This window comes from Sphaeramia orbicularis, chromosome 14, assembly GCF_902148855.1.
Source record: "Sphaeramia orbicularis chromosome 14, fSphaOr1.1, whole genome shotgun sequence".
NCBI classification, from domain to species: Eukaryota; Metazoa; Chordata; class Actinopteri; order Kurtiformes; family Apogonidae; genus Sphaeramia; species Sphaeramia orbicularis.
Window position 1 is genome coordinate 41,367,908 of NC_043970.1, and position 23,481 is coordinate 41,391,388.

At 35.7% G+C, this 23,481-nt stretch overlaps 2 protein-coding genes across 4 annotated transcripts; both read right to left on the minus strand.

Annotated features, from left to right (window-relative positions):
- Window positions 1–1,301: 1,301 nt before the first annotated feature.
- crtam (cytotoxic and regulatory T cell molecule) lies at window positions 1,302–18,867 on the minus strand. 3 transcript variants are annotated; one of them, XM_030153320.1, is made up of 12 exons: window positions 18,396–18,867; window positions 9,856–10,053; window positions 6,888–7,028; window positions 6,649–6,801; window positions 6,409–6,528; window positions 4,399–4,554; window positions 3,817–4,005; window positions 3,010–3,087; window positions 2,756–2,824; window positions 2,514–2,657; window positions 2,155–2,256; window positions 1,302–1,605 (listed from the first exon to the last, which is right to left on the minus strand). In XM_030153320.1, exons 2-12 carry the CDS (start codon window positions 9,899–9,901, stop codon window positions 1,430–1,432), a joined length of 1,374 nt encoding a protein of 457 aa, XP_030009180.1. In that variant the 5' UTR covers window positions 9,902–10,053; window positions 18,396–18,867; the 3' UTR covers window positions 1,302–1,429. The 3 variants fall into 3 exon arrangements, with proteins under 3 accessions (XP_030009180.1, XP_030009183.1, XP_030009182.1); XM_030153323.1 differs by having other exon boundaries at window positions 6,918–7,028; window positions 18,396–18,866; XM_030153322.1 differs by having other exon boundaries at window positions 2,155–2,241; window positions 18,396–18,865.
- Window positions 18,868–19,800: 933 nt separating this feature from the next.
- LOC115432902 (piggyBac transposable element-derived protein 2-like) lies at window positions 19,801–22,345 on the minus strand. Its single transcript, XM_030153995.1, has 3 exons — window positions 22,284–22,345; window positions 21,862–21,991; window positions 19,801–21,700 (listed from the first exon to the last, which is right to left on the minus strand). Exons 2-3 carry the CDS (start codon window positions 21,983–21,985, stop codon window positions 20,016–20,018), a joined length of 1,809 nt encoding a protein of 602 aa, XP_030009855.1. The 5' UTR covers window positions 21,986–21,991; window positions 22,284–22,345; the 3' UTR covers window positions 19,801–20,015.
- Window positions 22,346–23,481: the final 1,136 nt, after the last annotated feature.

Below are 23,481 nucleotides of genomic sequence, written 5' to 3' on the forward strand. Positions count from 1 at the left end.
GATTGCTGTAATTATTACTTCCCCTGAGATCTTCCCATAGAAATGAATGAGGTTTTGGACATGGCCTTTCCGTATTTTGTTTTTGAAAATAAATTGTTTCCATTGTCATTATCAGTATTATATGGTCTGAATTTGTATGTTCACTTGCAGAGAAAAAAACATTTTTAAAAAAAATTTCCATTCATTTAAATACTGCTCATTTCTTTATTAAACATATAAAGAGGTTGTTTCATGCATCTTTTGTCCCTTTGTAATGATTTAAACACTGATTTATTAATCCATTGTATTTCTAGTAAACCTTCCAAGCCCAATTAACATAGTTATTACAGTTGATAAAATAAGGAAACCTTTTATTTCCTCATCTTGGTTCAGTGACATTTGCCATGTGGTTAGTTGTTTGTTTGTTATCTTATTTAACATCTAACAAAAATAACTAGAGCAGGGTTGCAGCTTTATAAAACACAAACATCACAATAAAAATAAATTATAGAATCATAGAATATCAAATTCTAATGAGTGAATATGATTTTGCATTTTCTTGCCAAGCAGAAAAACCTTTAACAACCAACACCATATCATCTAAAACCTCCTTTCAATGCACCTGACGAGACTGAATCTTTAAGTTTCTGGTGTTTTGCTCAAGGGACACCATGATTAAACATCCACATTTTGGGACCCATGTAGGTTAGATGGATAAAGGTTTCGAGATATGATAGATATGAATTTAAAAAAATGGTTTTAGATAAGAACACCCTAGTATTTTAGTTTACAGGAGGACCATTCAACCTGAGTGCGGGCATTGTAATTTATGATGCATCTCAGTGATCAATGCTAGTATTTGACAGGGTTGATGCAGTTTATGAGTTTCAGTACAGAGCATGACAATTTGAGCTTTTACGTACATAGTTCAAGTTATTCTCATAAATCCACATCAAACGGCAGATATAGAAGCACTATAATGAACAGCAGAATTTCTTAGCTTTCAGCAAGCTCTCAGAATTAAGTGTAAAATATTTCAACTGTATCCGAGTGTTGTCAGCCCTTTGCAGAAAAAGTTGACTGCAAATGTAAATCTATAGAGTGGAAGTTTACAGTTGTCATTCCTGTATTCCTCATTAAACTATTAGTTGACAGATTTGAAGACAACAGGTTAGAGCAGCTCTCAAAACCAGGTAGACTGCATCTTACATCTTGTAGAACCACGTGACAGTGGTGCTACAGTTGATAAAACAGAAATATGTTTTAAGACAGAACAGGAAAAAAAAAGAAAATAAATGAAACTTTGATACAAAGTATTGTAAAATGTAATTTATTATATCTCTATTGAACATTCACTTTATACAGTATTTACAGAATAAAACAGTACTACAGTTTCCACACCTTTACATGTAAACAGTCTTTTTTATAACATTAAAACCAGCAGTTGTAGTTACAGTTCTGTTTCCTTTACGATAGATTTGTCTACACTTTGTGCTGGCCTTGGGGGTTGAGAGGGCTGTTCAGTATTTACAACCTCTGTTGTTGTCATCGCAGCTGTGTTTGTCACTGAAGTTATCACTGTTGGTTCCTCAACGACATATTGTGTGAACGCTGTGTTGAAGATCCCTGTGGAGAGAGGATTTCACAATGAGTGACTCACTGGCTTAAAGTGTTTCTTCCTTACACACAAGTACAGTTTGTGCAATAAGATGGCTGTACGACAATGCGGACTACATCTTCTTAAGCAGGATCTGAGGTAGCATTATGGGATTTTAAAGCCCTTTGTGCCAAATTTGTTCATTTTCCAGCAAAAAAACTGTTTAACCAATGAATGAATTCCCTGGATATCTATAGGTACAAGACACTTTCACACCCTGGTTTCCAAGCAGAAAATAGCTGACATTTCAAAGGCATTTAACAACCACCAGTTATGCCTTATTGAGTTTTATACATTACTTAAAGCTAAAAGTTACATTTAAGACTAAAAATATGACACAGGATGCTTTTATTTAAGTTTCAAACTGCTTCTTCACAAAATTTTTAAGATCCATTTGAGCTTCTCTTGTTAAATGTTTCGATTTCTCTGTTTTCTTAAGGTATGACAATGTAGGAATTCTACATTTTTTTCCTGTGAGGAGGTTTACACATTTTTGTCCTCAAATACCAAGCACACACCTCGTCTCCGTTGAGCCTGGGCGTTTCTCTCTTCCTGGCTTGACTTCGATTTATTGCTCACCTCTGACGGATCTGAGTCATCGTTCTCTGTAACAATAAAAACTGTCAAATGTTTCTTAAGATACATGTGAAAAATGTACAGAGATTTGTGTTAACACTAGAAAAAACACATTTCTATGTGTCTATCTGTTGATTGATATACTTTACTTTAATAAAACATACATTTCTGGACACAAATGAAACTGAAACTCTCATTCACTTTAAAGATTTATGGCTCTGACTAAAGTTCTCTTTCAATTATAAACTGATTGTTTGTTTCCATAGATGCCAAGCAGGAAATGGAGACATATTGTGCTCACCTTTCTTCCATGCAATGTGTGCTCTTCTAAGCTTGATCCCAATAAAAATGACAACCACCAAAAGGCCGACGATGAGGCATGTCACAAGGAAAACCAATAGTGATGAATTTCCTTTACTTTCGCCATCCTGGTAATTGCGGATCTCTGGTAACAGACAGAATAAACGCTTACAAACCAACTACGCAACACAAATATTTTTCAATAAAGGAAATGAATGGGTTGTGCTGACAGTGTAAATGTACCTGTATTGTTTCCCTCTGTGCTGTTAAGTGAGATGATCTCCTGTGTTGTCATGGAAACAGATGTCCAGCCTATAAAGTTGGATACAAATGATGATGTCAAAGAGGCCGCAGAACAAACCATCCCTGTTTTCTTGAAGTAAAACCTGAGCTGTAGTATTTCAAAACCACCAGTAGATGGCACTAAAGAGGCATTAGTGGAAAACAGGGTTTAGCCTCCAGTCATATAATATTACAGCCTGTGTAACAATGCTAACCTGCTGTGCTGGTTTCATTGTTGTCGGTGTGATTCCAGGTGCTGGTTGAGACTGGTGACACAGATGTACTTGAGTCAGCTACAAAAGTAAGGAAACAGAGATGAATGTAATAAAATGCAAAAACAGCAAAGGAAGCAGAGTTTTAGAAATACATAGCAGAGCAGAAATTCAATTGAATATCACCTTAACAGGGATACTTTTGTTTGAAATTCAATAAAGTGGTTAACTGATTTTAGAGGCAGAACCAATTCTAATGAAAAAATATATTTAAGATGCTGCTATTATGTGTATCAATTGCATATGTGTAGTTAAAGCAATGGAAAGCAGTTTAAAGGAGCCTTTAACATCTGAACATATACGGTGTATTTAAGGTTAAATACATTCTTATTCATTATTTTCAAACTAAAACAAAAGCTGAAATATTATTTGCTTGCATTTTCTATGCCTTTTTTTTCGCAGAGTCTCACTGTTCTCCCTTCAGAAACATTTATATCTTTTAAAATTGTTCACACCAGATGCATCGACTTCCGTCACAGGAAACATATATGGTAGCATATGGTTAAAATATCTGTAGTGAGAATCAGTCTGTGGTTTCAGTACTGTATTGTATTTAGGTTATGCATTTGATACAGCCTGATTATTTGCGTCAAGTATTAGAAAAAGAGCATCTGACCTAACCTGACATTTAACCAGCCAGAAAAAACCCACGCATTTTTTTCAGTGGACTATTGGGGGGGGGGGGGGGGGGGTTGTGTGGTGGTATTTTCTAATTCTTAGTGTTCTGAATACCACACACATTTTACTCACCTGTGCTGACATGTGCAGCAGTGCCAGAAGGAGATCTAGCTGATGGTGTTTCAGTTGTGTGCCCATTCACGCCTACAGTTGTGATTTGCAGTGTGGTCTTGCCGTGTGTCATCATTATCGTCACCTCCGTTGACCCTTGAGTCGGAGCTGTGGGCGAGCTGGTTGTGGTTATGAGGTGGGGCACCAGTGCTGTGAAAAATAAGGGGATTTACATTATTAACACCAAGAAACGGTGTCCAATTGATGGGAAATAAGAGTGAAAACTAACATTTACGAATCCGCAAATCACATATCTGTTATTTCAGGAAACCAGATTATTTACAACACATAGAAAGAGGAAATGTTTATTTTGGCCAAGTTTCATAGTCCACTGACACTGTCATGGAGAGATGATGAGGAAAAAAAACTCTCTTCAGTGCTTTCCCTGTTCTGTGACGACACAACTACGCTCTCACTGTTCCTCAAATATGACAAATAAGCAGAAGTATGTGAAGTAAACAGGTTTAAGTCAATAAAACGGTCCATGTAAATGAGTTTTGTCAGTTCGTTCAAAATTGAAATATTGCAGATTTGTGTACTTACTTTTTTCCCCAATTCTGACAAAGTTCATCAGAGGTTTTGAATGTAGAGCTTGATGGCGAGCAATGCATTTTAGGGTGACTCTGGTTTTAACCGAGTGCACATATAACACCTCTGTGGACACATATGTTTTATCTCCACGTGTGACTTGGGCGTGACCTGTGGAACAGGAGACACTGAATTAACATCCAGCATTAATTAACCAAAAAGCCATCACAAGAAACAAGTCAGAATTAAGTGAAGGAAAGTTAAACTACAAATCTATGAGCATGACAAATAAGTGTACATAAAGCTCTGAGGAGGCTTCATCTGCCCACCCACCAACTAAAGAAAGGTGGGCAAAATTTATCGTAACTATGACACATTTCATTATTGAGGTGGAAGTCATCTTTGTGGTTATCATTCAGATGAACAGACAAATGGGCGTTTGCTATGAACCCCAAGCTTCAGGTGCATATGACACACAAAAAACACCTGAATGGTGGGAAATACACAGTATATTTCAGGAGACTTTTGGGTCGCTGGAAGTTGCATCGAAAGCAAAAGACTTTCAGCATGTTTTGGATTTTTGTACATATTGTTAATGGTATTTATAACAGTGAATTTAGCATGAAACGCTGTTCCTGCCACTGATGACAGGAAAAAAAAGAGCAAGTTAATTCCTATTTTTCAATGACATATAAGACAAAGTTGTGATTTAAAGAATATTTGTTCAGATATTCAAGTTAACATTACAAAGTGATGCTAAAAGGGCAGTAAAAATGATTTGCATCCTGTAATGAATGGGCTTAAAACTTTTATAGTATCACCCTGGAAGATGATTGGGTTCATAGATAACTAATTTTAGTTTTTGTTTTCAAGAATAGTTATATTTATGGGTTAATATATGACTTCAAACATCTCTGGTTAAGTGTTTCTCAGGATTTATCCCTCAAGGGAATCATATAGACCTCAGTGCATGATGTTTCCTTTTCAGAAACATTTGGCTGACATGAAATACTGCAGTGATGACGGGTTCATATCTGCTACTGAGATGTTTTTCACTCTTCAACATGAAAGATTCTGTATGAAAGAGATTCAAGCACTGCAGCACCGGTGGAAGACGTGTATGCACCTCAAAGGGAACTATGTTGAAAATAACCCATATATGGCCTCATATCAGCAGGGTATCATAGTCAACTGATCAACCTTTCAGCCAAGATAGCACCTGACGAGGAAAAGCTTCTACTGATCTAAAATGTTAAATAATTGGTGAATCACTAAATCTATCAATACAGGAAAAAAAAACTCATGGAAAATGCAGTTTCTCAGCTTTTCAGCATCATCACATATAGTCCATTTGGATGTTCAGAGGCTACTTAGTGAACGTGCAAACACAATTATCTTCTGCAACATTTATTCATTAATAAAAACTCATGTAATTTGACAAATGACAGTGGTTTTAAATGATGATTTTTATGTTCAGTTAATGATATAGTTTGCTGAAAAACTGAGTTTTGCTTCAGTTTTTTTAATCTTTATATTTATTCTGAGTGTCTTGGAACATCTACATTACTAACATTCAACACTGTCATATTTATTTAATAATAAAACCCATATAGTTAGAAAAACTGCAATAGTTGTAGACTTTTATCTTCAGTTACGATATATTTTATGAAAAACTCACTTTTTTCAGTTTTCTCTGTTCTGATATAATAATTTTTGCATTTACTCGATGAACATCTTCATGATCAGTAAATTAAGAATAGGAAAAAACCTGAAATTTACTGAAAAATGTTCAACACAGTAGATAATATTATAATTAATGGTGATAAATCAAATCAGAAAGGTTAAATGTAGAGAAAAATTTACTTGAAACCTGGGACAAAAACCGTTCTAAATCTTTATGGGTTAAGTTTGTGTCATCCTCTAGCTCTTTTTAACCACACTAACATTTATTCTTAATGTAATAAACAAATTTATCTCACATTGGGTTAATTTTGAGTCAACATTTTAATTTACAGTCCATCTTACCGTGAAACTCCGGCCCATTTTGCAGCATCCAGGACAACTGTGGAGCGTGGTGGTTTGCCTCAGCAGTGCATTTTACTATGAACTTCCCACCATGCTTTGCAACTTCCATCTTGGGGTGATCTATAAAAGAACCCCCACCAGGATGATTGTTAATATATTATAATGAAATGCAATACTATAATCATAGTAAGTGACAGACCATGGAGCTGAAGTGATATTTTTCTATCATGTTGTACTCACCCAACACTGTCACCTGCACTACTTTTTGTGCTGCTTGAGGATGGTAATGGGTGCATATGTAGTCGCCTCCGTCTGTGAAGGTAACACTGGAAACACTGATGGTGAATTCAGACTCAGACAGTTTGATGATGCTGTAGCGCTTGTCCCCCACACCTACAAGTGACAAACAGACAACAAGAGCTTAACATCCGTGACTCAGAACTGGAAATGGACTGCTGCTGCCATTTTGCCATGATCACCTTGAACTGTGTTGAAGAACATAACATTACCATCAGGGTTCTTCCATTCCACGGGGTCCTGGAGGGGGCCTTTAAGAGGGCAGGTCAGGTACAGCGTATGGCCTTTCATCACAGTCACATGCTGCCACTCTGCCAGTGAAGCTGCAAAAAATAAAAAATAACCTGCTAAGTCATGTGTTCTGACACCTTTTTAGAACATTGACACTTCTTATGGCTACTTCACAAACATGTGAGGAACCATCTGCTGGAAGTAAAAGACTTCACTCCCTCACATTCAAAGTGTCCGAACTGTTTCTCACAGTGTTGACTCATGTGGAGGTGGTGATAGAGGGAAAAAAAAAAGCACAACTCTCCATCGCACTGCAGCGACAACTGACACAGCCCCCCGTCACACTTCTAATGCTGCTCCAACAGGAAACTATGTGGTCAGTGCTTTCACGGTGAAAGAGAAAGTAAGGGTGAGTGTAAGAGAAAAGTGTAGCTTCACTGTGGGTAGGACACGGGGGCTTTGGCTGCTATTTTTTCCTATGGGGGGAGAATTATGAGCTGTTTGGAAAACAATGTGGGGGCAAATTGGCAGCCACAGAGGGCAGTGGGCTTCAGATGTCATCAACACGCACGGTTTTCACACATGTGGGTGGAGTGTAACTGTACGTGAACTTTGGAATAACTGTATGAAAACACACATTGACTTTAACTGTAGGCAACAAAACTTAGTCACAGAAATAATGAAAAATCTTCAAAGCAAACATTTCCTTCTGTAGGATGTGTAAAGAGAAAGTTGTTTAACCTTCAAAGACATTAAAAAAAGCATTTACCCTATAAAATCTTAGTAAGTTCTGAACCATTAATCTCATCAATACATGCAAATAATTCAGGTAAAATGCAGTTTCTCAGCTTTTCATAGTTATCAGATGTGACCCATTTAAACATTCAGTGAACATGGAAACTCTGTCATCTTCTGCACCATTGATTCACCATGAAAGCCAATGTAGGTTGATTGATGCCAGTGGTTGTAGATGCTTGTTTTTATGTTCAGTTAATGATATATTTTGCTGAAAAAGTCTCCTTTTCCTCAGGTTTGCTGGTTCTGTTATATAATAACCTTTAAATTTCATGAACATCTACATGTTCAGTAAATATAATGTAGGAAAATATCTAATTTTCACAGAAAAAATGCATAATACAGAGGATGATATTATGATAAATGGTGATAATTTACTAGGGAAAGGTGACATGTAGAGAAAATTGCATTTGAAAATAGTAAAAATAACACAAGAGATACACAGACAGAATATAAGCCACAAAGGAGTGAAAAGCAAAATGTGGCAATAACAATTAAAAAGGTTACCACAGCTGTACAATAAAATAAGACAAAACATATAGAAAATAAAAAATAAAACCAGGTAAAAACAAGAGCACTGAAAATCAATAGAATTAGCAAATCAAATAAGTGAAAGTACCTGCTTATCACTAAAAAATGCAAAATACAATGGTTATATCAAAATAAATAGTAATGAATCATTTAGAACAGGTTCAATGTAGAGACATATTCATGTGGAAGTCAAATCAAAAAACTGTTCTAGGTCTTTAAGTGATAACTGTATATACCAAGAACATCTGAATGAAAACTATTCTGTCAGATATCCATTGAAATTGTGATATCAGTAAAATGTTAATGGGAAATTCTATTTTTCTTAATTTCCACAAAATAAAAACATAGACATGGAAAGGTAATTTTTTGGGTCTGTATCATACATACTGTATCTTCTCTCACATATGGTAGACATATATTTTACTATTTATTTAGCCTGGTCAACTCACAATAACATAAATTAATTTCTTTCATCGTTTTTTGTCACTGTAATCAATAAATATAACAATCATAATTAACTTTAGAGGATAATAAATCTAGTACTAACTTCAAACTATACGTTTGGTGCAGTGTTTCATTCATAATGCAACAATATGACATATATTATCTTTACTTTAGCCAATAACCCATGAGCACTGCTGCTGTTTAAGATATATTTTATGTAACTCTGCATGTTTTTGTGTATTTCAGGTTTTCCTTCTTCTTTAACATATATGTATTTGAATATTGAATATCAGAGTCACAGTACATAAATACAAAGTGAACATAGACATACAATATGAGCTATAGTAACCCCAATCCCAAAACCCCAACCCCCCCACCCCACATCTCATCTATCAAGGTTTACAAAGAGAAGAAAGTAAATGCATAAATAAAAATAAAGAACATAAATATACACAAAGTTATAAAATTAAATGCATAGGTTTTCTTTCTTGCTAGACTGCAGAAGACACATTTCCACCTCATATAAACATGTGACAATAAGATTTTGTTATATTATCTGTGTCAAAAACTGGATTTCACTGGGATATATTGCAATTTCATCACAACCCACAATTAAGTGAACATACATATAGCACACATTTACTCTAAAATTTGCAGCTCATATTTAAATTGTACAAATACACTCCATAAAATAAGCATTAGGCAGAGTTAAATGATACTAACCTTGGAGTACATCTTAATTAAATCTAAACTATGTGGCAGAAAATGAATGAAATAATTTTACTTCAGACGTGTGATTATGCAATCTGTCTGAAATACAGTTTTACTTTTCAATTTCTCTTTTCTGCATCGGTTCTGTTTTATTCTTGATTATATATCATGTGATTTGTGGACTTTCTACAAACAATAACAATAAAGTAATGCAGTTCCAATCAATTTTAGACAAAACCACTATGCATAAATCAACAACAGTGAAATCCAATGTATTTCAGTTGTAATATTCCCCTAAATTTCCCCCACTAAACACTCCCATCATCTCAGACTGTCACAGAGAAACCTGTACTGTACTTTTATAATTCTAAAGCATAACAAAAATCACCTCATTTCTGTACCATCTGCTTTTCAAAGTGTTAAAAGTAAAAGACTCACCCTGAACGAGACACATCAAAACGCTCAGCTGCAGCTTCAGTTCCATCTCTGTCGCTCACTAACAAACACAGCGCTTCCACTCTGTCACATTTCCTCATCTCTTCGTCTATTTGTAAGAAACCGCCGAGGGACCTTCCGTGACATCACAGCCCCGTGGTTTCCACTGAGTTTTTTGTTCAAGAGATTCTCATGTGATACCTATGATAAAAGTACAGGGTTAATAGTTCACTTTTCACATGTTGCTTCTACTTTTGGCTATTTCTGAGAATATACAGTCACAGAAAAAAATATTACACCTTCAAAAGCCATCAAAAACAATGGTTCTGCAATCAAATACTAACTCTTGTGTGTATCGTGACGAAAACAGACAGAAAACAAAACATGGAATGCCTAAAAGCACTGTTTTTGTCAGTACAATGCCCTAGATATTGATGTAAGAACTGAAGTGATTTTGGTTACTATCAAGAAAACATGGAAAATGGATAGATATCAGCTCTGAAATTAAATTATTATGAACTATTTTTTGTTGTTATCATTACAGGGTGGGGAAGTAAAATTTACAATGAACATTTAGTTGTTTTTTCTCAGCAGGCACTACGTCAATTGTTTTGAAACCAAACATATTGATGTCATAATCATACCTAACACTATTATCCATACCTTTTCAGAAACTTTTGCCCATATGAGTAATCAGGAAAGCAAACGTCAAAGAGTGTGTGATTTGCTGAATGCACTCGTCACACCAAAGGAGATTTCAAAAATAGTTGGAGTGTCCATAAAGACTGTTTATAATGTAAAGAAGAGAATGACTATGAGCAAAACTATTACCAGAAAGTCCGGAAGTGGAGGAAGCAACAAAAAACGTACCAAAGCTTTTATTAAAGCTCTAAAAACCTAAATCCTAAAGGATCCAACCAAATCCATGAGAAAAATGGCAATTGAACTTGAGGTAGACAACAAGACAGTTAGAAATGCAGTAAAATATGACTTGAAGATTTAAATTCTCATGACTTTCAATAAACTAATTGGTCATACACTGTCTTTCAATCCCTGCCTCAAAATATTGTAAATTTTGCTTCCCCACCCTGTATATTTGTCCAAACAAATGTACCTTTAGTTGTACCAGGCACTAAAATGAAGAACTGAAGAAAACAAAGGTGGTCTAATCATTTTTTCCGCGACTGTATATTGTCTACTTTATGACTTAATACATGTAATTTCTGCAGGATCATATTCTACACTCTATTAACACTATTAATAATTTTCTTTCAATAATCTCCAAATTTTTAATATCAAGTATGGGGAAGGCTTTGCTTACTTTGCTCAGTATGGGTGGTAGTTCTTATGAAGTATTTCTCCTATTAAATATTTAAAAATTACCTAAAATTATCATTAGTGTTTAGAATTAAGAGCTTTTAAGATCTGTCAATGATCCCAGTGTATTGTAGATATGTACTGAATATATTTACACAGATGGGGCATGATCATTTTGAGGAAAGGACATTTGTTTAACACTATATCATGCTGACTGCTAATCATTACAAGAGTACAAAATATAAAACCCTATTTGTCTAAATTTATTTACTACCTGGAAACATCCCCACTGAGCAAAGCATAAATGTAGATTATGTCCATTTAATTCTAAATTAAGTCAATCTGACTCAGAATATACAGAAATTCCTATTATGAATTAGTCTAACTTCCCTAATAAATATTAAATTAAATGGAGTGAAGGGATCAATATTGTTTATCCCTTTATGGGGTACTCAAAAATACTGTGAAATTCAACATTTCAACCTTAGTCTGTTATTGGAGGACATAACAAGACTGAATTTTTTTCTTGTCATGTAGAAAATCAAGGTCAATGAAGTTACAATATTTGGTTCCTTACCCATAGGTGGCAAAAGAAAAATTAAAAATCAAAGAAGTATAAATATATATATATATATATATATATATATATATATATATATATATATATATATATACATATATATATATATATACACACACATATATATATATACACACACATATATATATATGTATTTAAAAAAACAAACAAAACAAAACAAAACAAGAAAAGCACATGTAATGTCGAAGGAACATGTATTTTAGAACAGTAGAACATCACTTTTAGATCATTCCAAAAACATAAGTGCTGATCCAGACCCCTGTCCACATCCACATTATCCCTTTGAACATCATTCCTTACATTAGCACCATTACTTCATGGTACCTAACAAAGCAGGTACACTCACTGTTCATGCAGAGGTGGACCTTACAGACCCTGTAGACCACATTGGACCTGAGATTGTTGACTCACTTTCCTCAATGGAACTGTTACTGTCACTGTCTTGTGATGTGTAATATGTGTGTCACTTGCCCAATAAAGGGTTAAAGTACTGTGTGTTAAGATAATATAAGTATTATTACTATTATTATTTTATGTTTGTTTCTTCTTTGCTTCTTTATGCAGGTACACCTTTTTTTGCACTTTATTCTATTGCTACCTTGACCATTGAATATTCCTCTTGTGGGATCAATAAAGTCTAATCTAATCTAATTTTATCTAATCTAATCTAATTTTATCTATTCTAATTTTACCTAATCTAATCTAATCTATAGTAATGAATACAGTAGAAATGATCTGTGATAAAGACAGTCAGTTTGTTTTAGTTTCACCTCATCTCATAGGGTGTGTTTTGTCAAAAGCAGAACAGTAAAAGTAGGTGACTTAACCACCCTATATGTAGTCATCGTGGACTGTCAACTCTCGAACTTGAGGTTGGGGGCTGTGTTTCAAAACCGCTGATCCACCAGGTCAAATGAGGCCCTACTCTTCACCGGTCTGGTTTCCTGAGGCGGGGGTTTAAAAGTCAAACACTGTATGAGTCATGAACAAAACTGTAATGGAAGATACAGAAAGTGAGGTTTTTTAGTTTACATAAAAAATGGATTAACACTTAAATACATAAACAACCACCAGTAACCAAAAACATCAACTGATCTAAAATGTTTAATAACTTCTGATCCACCAATCCTATCAATGTAAATGAATCAGGGAAAATTGAGTTTCTCATCTCGTCATGGTCATCTGATATGACACATTTTGGACGATCACAGGCTCCACAGTGAATGTGGAAACACTCATGTCTGCTACAACATTGATTCACCTAAAAACATGTAGTTTGACAAATAAGTGGTTGTAGATGCTTGAAGGAACAATGTTGTATACTTTTAGTACCTGTTAGATTATTGATGGTGTTCTATATGTATGGCTTTAGTGTGATGTGTGTGAGTATTTTATGTGCGTTTTTAGTAAGGGTGTATGGCTGACATTTCTACTTTTTGTAACTTCTGCTACTGTCTTGGCCAGGACACTCTTGCAAATGATTTTTAAGTCATTTTTCATGGTTAAATACTAGTCAATAAATAAAAACTAATATTTTTACCCTTTGGATGTAGTTAATTCTGCTGCTTATTGATCAAATCCTGCAGGAAATCTGGAAGTCGGAGACCTCTGCAGCTTAGTTCACCTGTGTGTGCTAATGTTCAGATGTACCTCACATTTAAAACATAATAATATTTAATAACTTCTGATCCACTAATCCTATCAATGTAAATGAATCAGGGAAAATTTAGTTTCTCGTCATGGTCATCTGATATGACACATTTTGGACGATCACAGGCTCCACAGTGAATGTGGAAACACTCACGTCTCTTACAATATTGATTCACCTAAAAACATGTAGTCTGACAAACAAGTGGTTGTAGATGCTTGTTTTTACATTCAATTAATGACATATTTTGCTGAAAAAGTTACTTTTTTCCTCTGGTTTGTCTCTTTTGATATAATAATCTTTGAATCTAGTCTGAGCTTTTATGAACATCTACATGCTTCAGTAAATTAAATTAAAATTTTATTTATAGAGCCCAATATCACAACAAGGACACCTCACAGGGCTTTACAAAATTTGCTGAATTACTTAAAAAAACAATGAAAATAAGCATTGTGGTTTGGCTTGTTTGTTTGTCAACACTCTAGCAGCAAAACTATTGGTTGAATTCATACTAAATTGGGTTTATACATTGCCAGTGACCCAGAATAGATGTGATTACATTTTGGGAAAAGTAGGTCAAAGTTCACACTTTTTTATGAATTTTTTAAATCTTTTTTTTCTCCTATTTAATTGGCAAAATTTCAAATGTCTATAAAAACATCCAATTAGTTTCAGTTTACTTCAAACTTGGCACATATATAGAGGCAGCTGATATGCTGACATCAGCACACACATAGACATGATGACATAAGCTGGATCGATGCCAAAATAAACTACAATATGTGCGAGGGGCGGGGTTTGTTGTGCCTGGCACCACTTGTTAGTTAAACAGCTGATGAGGCAAATGGATTAATGTCCCAGGCATCACCCTACCTTAGACCCTTCTTGGCAAGAAAAAGCTCCAAAAAACCCAGTGGGAAAAAGAGAAACCTTGGGGAGAACCACAGTGAAGGAGAGATCCACTCCCATGGACGGACAGGCTGTAGATGTGAGCAGGACTGACAGACATCTTTTACTGATGTAGTTAAATATAGGAAAATGCATTATTTATAAAAAAAAAAATTAATATATAGAGAATAATATATATATATTTATTTTATTTTATTTTTATTTAACCTTTATTTAACTAGGAAAAGGATCCCATTGAGATTAAGAAGCTCTTTTTCAAGGGAGTCCTGGCCAAGAGACAGCATAAAACACAACACATAGTTACAACATACAATTACCCCATACAGTTACAACAAACAATAATTATAATAAATGGTGATAAATCATTATGGAAAGGTTATATGTAGAGACATTTTTCATTTAGAAGTTGGCAGAAAAGCAGTTCCTGGTTTTAAATGGTTAAAGAAAATGTGTGTTAGAGATTAAAAAAAGTGTGAATGCACTGAAAGCAGAAGTAAAAAAGCTGCGAGACTGTACAAATGTTTAACACTGTGTTACTGAATTAGACACCAGTTTTGTTGTGACATTTTAATGTATGTGAGGTCATTTTGTTGTTTCATGAAAAGAATAAAGGAAGGGAAGTAAAAAGAAAAAATACTTTGAAACTGGTATTTGTGGAATGTCAGTTTGGTGAGGTCACCCATGTCTGGTTTTCCCCAAAACATACATTCAACCAAAAGAGTAAATATAACAGAAAGTGAAACAAATCTAACATTTTTTTAGCAGAAAGTATGAGAGGTCAGTCAAGGACAAGGACAAATGGTTTAGAACAGGGGTGTCAAACTCATTTTTGTTCAGGGGCCACAATTAAGCCCAAATTGATCTCAAGTGGGCTGGACCAGTAAAACAGAAGCATAATAAACTGTAAATAATGACGACTACAAATTTTTCTTTTTGTTTTACTGCAATCAAGATTAAATTATGAAAATATGTACATTTACAAACTATCCAAACAAAATGATGTGAATAACCTAAAAAAACTGAAATTTCTTGAGAAAAATAAGTGCAATTTTAACAATATTACACCTCAAAATTTCCCTTTCAAAAGTTCATGTTTTTCACATTTTTGTAAGTCTGTAAATGTTAATATTTTCAGATTTTAATGTAAGTTTTTACACTAAAACTAAGAGAAAAATTTGGAGTTCATTATTTATAGGTGTAATGTAATATTATGTTTTTCACATTAAACTAAGAAGATTTGGAGTCATTATGTATAGGTTATTATGCTATTATTTTAGTTGAGATCAAATTGTTCTGTATGTGGAACCTGAACAAAAACGAGTTCCACATCCTTGATTGTTAATATCTTAGTGTAATTTTTGCATTTCACAAATTCATCCCAGGGGCCGGATTGGACCCTTTGGTGGGCCGGATTTGGCCCCCAGGCCGCATGTTTGACACCTGTGGTTTAGAATAACAGGGAAGGCTAAATAAATATAAGAATGTTTGAGTGCTGAAGTGAGTAAATAAAATACAAAAACTGAAACTTATCAGAGAAAAAGTGGAAGTTAATGAACAGACTCAACCACAAATTAAAGCCGCAAGTGGCATCTAAAGGCCCTCGCCACGGGCACGTCCAGTAGAAGTATGTCCATCGTTCAGCAGGTGGCACTCTAGCACCAAATTTCAATGTCTTCTGATGAATGGGTGTAGACCTGGGAGATCGACAACGGATTCAAATTTGAGGCAAATCTTTGTTTGTATGTCCAAACTAAAGAAAGTTTTGTATAAGTAAATCTGTAGGGGGCGCTATGCAGCTAAAAATAAATTTCTACCATTGAATGGGTGTAGGTTTGCGAGATGTACCACTGAGTCAAATTTGAGCTAAATCAGTGTTCGTATGTCCGAATTAATGCAATTTTCGTGAAGGTAAATTATTAGGGGGCGCTAATGAGCAAAGTGGCTATTTCTTTTGATAAATGGGTGTAGGCCTGGGAGACTGAACACTGATTCAAATTTTAGCCAAATTGGTATTCGTATGTCTAACGTGAAGTAATTTTCGTAAAGGTAAAATTGTAGGGGACGCTATGGCACCGAATTTCAAATATTTCTGATAAATGGGTGTAGGCCTGGGAGATAGACGTCTGAGTCAAATTTGAGCCAAATCAGTGTTCGTATGTCTGAACTGAAGAAATTGTAATAAAAAAATATTAAAAATTTTTGTAGGGGGCGCTGTAGTGCAAAATTTCAGTTTCTTTTGACAAATAGGTGTAGGCCGGGGAGACAGATGTCTGAGTCAAATTTGAGCCAAATTGGTGCTCGTATGTCCGAACTGATTTCATTTTTGTAAATGTACATTTGTAGGGGGCGCTATATTGCGAAATTTCAATTTCTTTTAATAAATGGGTGTAGGCCTGGGAGATGGACGTCTGAGTCAAATTTCAGCCAAATCGGTGTTTGTATGTCTGAGCTGAAGCAATTTTTGTAATGGTAAATTTTTGAAAAAACTTCGCAAAGTTTGCAACCTCGTCGCACAAAAACGGTGACACCGATTCAAAAAATTCGGCTAACTTTTTATGTCCCACTTCTCTAGATACTGTACACCGATTTTGAGCTCATACGGCCAAACGGCTAAGTAGGAGATAGTTAAAATACGACGTCAGCGAAAACGCTGACTCAGCATTTTGGAAATTTCAATCCAATATGGCCGACTAAGGGTGGGTTTAGGGGCGTGGCCACAATAATATTTTTTGTTTGTCTCCTCATGATGAATCTGTGTACCGATTTTCGTGGTTCTACGACAAACTTTATGTTGGACATGCTCCCATTGACGTAATGCATTTCCACTTTTCAAGGGGGCGCTGCAGCAACATTTCTTTACCGACATCTCCGAAACCTATATGTAAATTCAATTTTGCACATTTCTGAATTTTGTGCAAAATTTGGTGAGTTTTCATAAATGTTCAGGGGGTCAAAATTGAGCTCAAAGCGCAGGAGAAAGAAAAATAAATAAATAAATAAAAATAATAATAATCTGAGCAAGAACAATATAGCCGTTTCTATGGCAACCACGTATTTGCCCTTTTTTGAAAGTTCTCGAGGTCCCCCACATGTGTGTGGGGTCAGATGTCACGTGTCGTGCACTTACACCCACGTGACTAACCCCAAGTGTGCGTGTCCCATTGACTCCCATTCATTCTGAGCAGGTGTAAATATGCGATTTGTGCACATGTCATATACATCGTCGGAAAGGTCTCAGTGCCGTGAATGTGAAAATGTGTGAGAGTGGCGACAGTGGCGAAAGGCGACCGCGTCACTGGCGATTTTGTCCCCATGCGCCCACTGCAGACTCAATAGGCCCTGCGCCGGCTTTACTCGGCTCGGGCCTAATTAAGGACTGTACTGTAAAACTGACAAGAAACAGCATTTATCAGTATTTACAAGTCGAAAACACAAATCGTTACTGGTACTTTGAGCATTAAATCTTTGTTAGTACTTGAGGAAAAGCAGACTCTTCACTGAGTTTTGGTTGGATTTTTCTGGAAATATTTTACCTCAATGTGTTTTTTCCAAAATACAGTCGCGGAAAAAATTATTATTAAAATTAAACCACCCTTCTTTTCTTCAATTTCTTGTTTATTTTAATGCCTGGTACAACTAAAGGTACATTTGTTTGGACAAATATAATGATAACAACAAAAATAGCTCACAAGAGTTTAATTTTAGAGCTGATATCTATCTTCCTTCCATGTCTTCTTGATAACCAAAATCACTTCAGTTCTTACATCAATAGCTATGGCATTGTACTGACAAAAACAGTGCTTTTAGGCATTCCGTGTTTTCTTTTCTGTCTGTTTTAGTCACATGATACACACAGGAGTTAGTACTTGATTGCATAACCATTGTTTTTGAGGACTTTTGATGATCTAATAATTTTTTCCGTGATTGTATGAATATGAATAATTAGCACATACAGGATCTGTTAGACATCAACAAGAAATCATTGTCTAACAGCGTGAATGACTGATTTCACTGTTGTATTAAACAGTGCATCCAAAAAAACGAAGTGCCAGTTATTGTGTTTTTTACCTGTAGTTCACTAACGCACACATGGTGGAAGTTCATGATGTTATCTTTATTATGAAGTTTGGGTCTCAGGAGGGTACTGTCTGTATCTTCTGGATTTCAGGCAGGAAAAGTTTGAGAACACCTGGCAGAAAAAAACACAAATGGAGGCCATGAGTATAAAATAAAAGTGGGAAATGACTCTTGGAGGATGACCCCCACAGTCACCAATAAACAATACATACATCCTATACCCTTCATTAGGTCATACTCTTATAGATGCAGTATGTTAATATAGTAGAATATTGGGTTTATTTTTAATTTCACTTCACTACTATTACACTTATTCTGTTTTATTACAGGGTTTTCATCAGTGAATCAGTTTGAAGTGCTCTATCTTTCACGATATTGTACAAATCTTTTTTTTATTTGTTTGATTGACAAAGCTTTATTAATGTTAATCCACAAGCCGCAATTGTAAAAAACTGTTGAATGATGAATAAACACAGGGGTAAATCCTATTTGTGTAACATAGTACGGTAATATTATACGTAGATAGATAGATAGACAGACAGACAGACAGACAGATATTTTAACAGTTCATTTCATTTTCTTTTTAAATGGGTTCATATCTGCAGTAGTCCTAATTTACTGAATTCTTCCAATTAGATTTATCGCGATTAATAAATCATTTGTTGGCTACTTAATTAATAAACCATATCAAAGGTGTTTGATAATCTGTATGACAGTCATAATTCTTAGACTCCATCTTTTTAAAATGGGAATATTTTCTTATGTCTCTGGGTTGTGAATAAACCACAAATACAGACACAGATGAACTGTACAGGGAGAAATTCACTTTGTTTTGTGGAAATTTAGAAACTAACAAGCCATTTTAGGCAGTCATGTTGTAGTAATCAAATATTTAATGAATCATAAATATCATGACCAGAGTACACATTAGCTACTGTCCTACTCTCAATAGCAATCTAGGATATATAATGTATAGCTATGTAAAAAATTACATGTCCTTTTCTTACATTTTCTACCTAAATTCATATCATATATAGCTCTTAAATCCTTACATTATTGGTCACATGGCCCGTATCTCAGTAGTGTGATCAAAAATGGACCTCTAAACGTGTAGGGGGATTGGCCTGTGGAGGTTACTTTTTCATATGCTAATGACTTAAGTGTTGGGGTCGTAGAGGTCTTATTGTTTTGTATGAAAGACTCTCACTCATGGAATGCACAAAAGATGTTCTTGGTTTCGGGATCGTAGTGGATATTGTGTGACTTATTCAAATGTATTTATATACTTCTTATTTTAGTTTCTATCTTTAAGCTCACAGGGAATGCTGTTGTGAAATAAAAAGGGGGGTTAACAACACATAACACACTGACGCATCTAACTGAACTAAATAGCAGGTCCAGAACAAAAATACTTTATTAAACCCAGAGGAAATTATGTACAGGTACATGAAAAAGTAGCAAGGAAATCTATCTCTCATACACACAATGTCAAACAGAGCTCAAGTTTTTCATTTTTAACTAATAAATCCTAAAATTTACAGAAACACAACAGATGAGCAATACTTCTCCTACATTGTTATATTTGGCTAGATTTTGTTTTGCACAAAAGACTCACTCGTGGAATGCACGGAAGCAGTTGTTGTGTTTGTTGAGGCAAAGGTGGACGTCACATTTTACACATTTGAACACTGTATGCTTATTGCAGATTGGGAATTTGCAGCGTTGCCGCCCATTGTCAACCACTGGCCAGTGACCCACAGCATCTGAACGGATTTCCGGTGTGGGAATAGCCTTAGCTGGTCCTCGACGTTTCTTCTTTTGATACTCTCTTTCCACATCAGATGAAGGCAGCCCCCTCTTCTTTGACAGATCTTTGCCTTGCATGCAGAGGGCATGTGCAATAGATGTTCTAAAAGTAACAAAGTCCATCTGCTTCTTCTGCAAAAACTCCATCGACTCACAATCACGTCGATACAACAACCAGCTATTGGCAATGACCATATCCACAAAGTGAAAAAAGAACCTATGATAGTACTTCCTTGTCCTTATGTGGATGCGATAGTAGGCAATGAGTGCATCGAGACCATCAATGCCGCCCATGAACTGATTGTACAAAGCGACGATACTTGGACATTCCACGCACACTGTATTTTTCAGCTTTCTATCCCATTTCTCTGTTTTGATAACAGGCTGGGCACTGGCAAAAGTACTGGCAACCATCACCGATCTTTTGTCGAACCATTTAACTGCTCTGATTTCCACTTCGTCGACTACAGTCTGCTGCTCTTCAAATGTCCCTCTTCCCCCCTCCTTCATCTCTATGTCTGTACTGAAACTGCATCCTTGCAAGCTATTTGGCTGCAAAGCGCCAAGGGCGAGTATCCCCTTGTTTGCAAGAGCAACAAACAAATCTACCGAGGAAAACCATTTGTCAAAGTACAGTAGGTGATTGACAGAACCATCAATAACTTGTGCAAGCTTCAGCACAATGTTCCCGCTTTCCCCAATGTCTTCTTCTCCTGGTGCAGGATCAGTTTTCCCTGTAAAAATATCAAATGAGTGCACCAGACCTTTAGAGTCACGCAGCACAAAGATTTTGTATCCCCATTTGTACAGCTTTTTGGAGATGCACTGTTTAAGACTTGTTCTGCCTTTGAATGGCACTATTTGTTCATCCACAGACAACATCTGATCTTGTGGCAAAGCTTGAAACTTGGGGAGCAGGAAATCAATAAGTGACCTGATTTTGAAGAGCCTGTCACTGTTGTTGGGTGCTGAGTTGTCACTGAAATGAAGAAAATTTTTTAATTCGTTCCACCTTTCTCGGGTCATCACATCAGCCACCTGCTGTACACGACACATATTGGACCAGTACATTCGAGATCTTGGTAAGCGCAAAATACTCATGTACACAAGAGTTCCAATGAACTGCTCCAATTCGTTCCTATCAAATTTCAGGTCATAGAATGGATTTTGGTGGTTGCAATACAGATTGCTATACTCTACAATAACATCCAAAAGTTCAGCATCAAAAAAGTCTCTGAAATATTCAATGGGACTTCTGATTGTTTCACTTTCTGGAAGAGAAGCTTCCCATGTTGGAACGTGTTTTGCAGAGTACTGACTTGGGTCTACTGTCTCCCACACCACCTTTCTTCTTTTTCTTTTTGGACCAGCAGCTGACTTCTTTCTTGCAGCTAGCAGACTGTTGCTAGGAAGTACAGCTTGGCCCTTGTGTCCATCTGAGTCCTCATCACTGCTGTTGTCAGTGATGTCACTACTGCTGTTGTGATAACCTGGTGCAGGAAAAAAAAACTCTATTGAAAAGTGTACACATTTTTATTTATATCATATATACAACATACTCATGGTAACATTCGTAAAAATATGGGCATGTGTTAACAAAAAGCTGTAACTCTACACAAAACTATAGCATTATTCCTGCCGTTTTCATCACCTGTTTTAGGCACACATTCGTCATCGCTGCCCCCGCTGTCACTCAGACAGCTGTCGTCGCTCTCGTTTGGTAGAACTCTAGTGTTTAGTCCAGCTTCCTTCGCATTAAACACCGACGTGCTCATTTTGGTCTGCGTAAAAATACAGGGCAGAAATTGCATTTATATCCCGGCATTCTAAATTTATGATTAGAGAAATGAACTAGAATAGCATTTCCTACAGAAAATGCGCGTGAGTGCTGAAAGCCATGTAAACAAAGCATTGTTCAGCTAGCACTGCTACCATTATAGCTGAATGTTGCTATATATATTAAATTAAATATATATTCAAACAACTTTAAAGTATATGTAATGTCTACTTCAATATGTCAGCTGTAGAAGCACATTATAAGATAAGAAGTATTTTCATCTAAGTACGACTTACCACATAAATAATTGCTACAAACTTATAGCCTTGTTTCCCGCGTCGCTTCCTTCTTCCGGACGTAAGTGTCACTCCAAACGGTTGTACGAGAAACAAGTATCTGCCAAAGGTTCCATAGAAACATGTCGAGTATACCCGAACCGGCACTGGGGAATACATACGCTATCTCGGCAGCTTCCGTTATGGAAACGGTTTGTCCCGAATATCCGACTGTCGGCTATAACAAGCGTCATTTTTGTAGGGAAATTTGCTTTTTACCAACCCTCATACACACTCAAAGTACTTAGCATTAGCATTAGCATTAGCTCATGGCAAACATTAGGAGCAGTGAGCTTTGCCGAATTCTGCTCCCTGCCGAAAACTGCATCCCCAGCCAAGGGTGATGTAGTTTTTGGTAGTATCTGTTTTTATTGTTGTATATTTTGTGTGTTGTCTATTTAAGATTTAACGTTTGAAAGTTTTATATATCTTACAGTTTGCACATTCGTTAATATTAAACAGATTTAAAAAAAAAAAAAAAAAACTATAACTGCAATACCTTACAATATTATCAATTATTTAATTGCTAAACAGCTATGATGGTGTTATAATTCACAATTAATTCCATACCCTACAGTCAGAAAAGAGAAAAATTAATAAATCAGGGTGAGCAGGAAGCATTTCTCAGCAAATTGTGACAGGGTAAATTTGGTGCACATTGTCCTCTTCATAACTGGCTTAGGAAGGGGGAGCAGTTTCCAGCAGGGAGCAGAATTCGGCACAACAAGGGACACAGACAGGATAGTTAGACTAGACCTGTTTTTAATTGTTATTCACTGATGGATAGAAGTTGGTTGGGAAGTTTTAGACTTCTCCTCTCCATCATGTTAAAGGTACAGTTAGTATATTTAATATACAGTTTCAGAAAATGCTTGTGTAGGAGTTGCAAATGAAATAAACACAAATAGTAGGTAAAATATAACATACCCTTATGTGGAGCCTGTGCAAATGAAATCCCTACATTGACTTGCTAGATTCTGTAAAGTTTCGTGTGTTCTCAAGGTCTGTTTCTACTTAAATTTGGGTCAATATATAATTGAGGAACTTCTGAAGTCCATGGGATATATCTTGCATACATCTTTATTAAAAGTAAAAAACAAAACTAATGTTTTTTTATGTTCATTATTATCATGTCTTTACAAATTCCATAATTATTTAA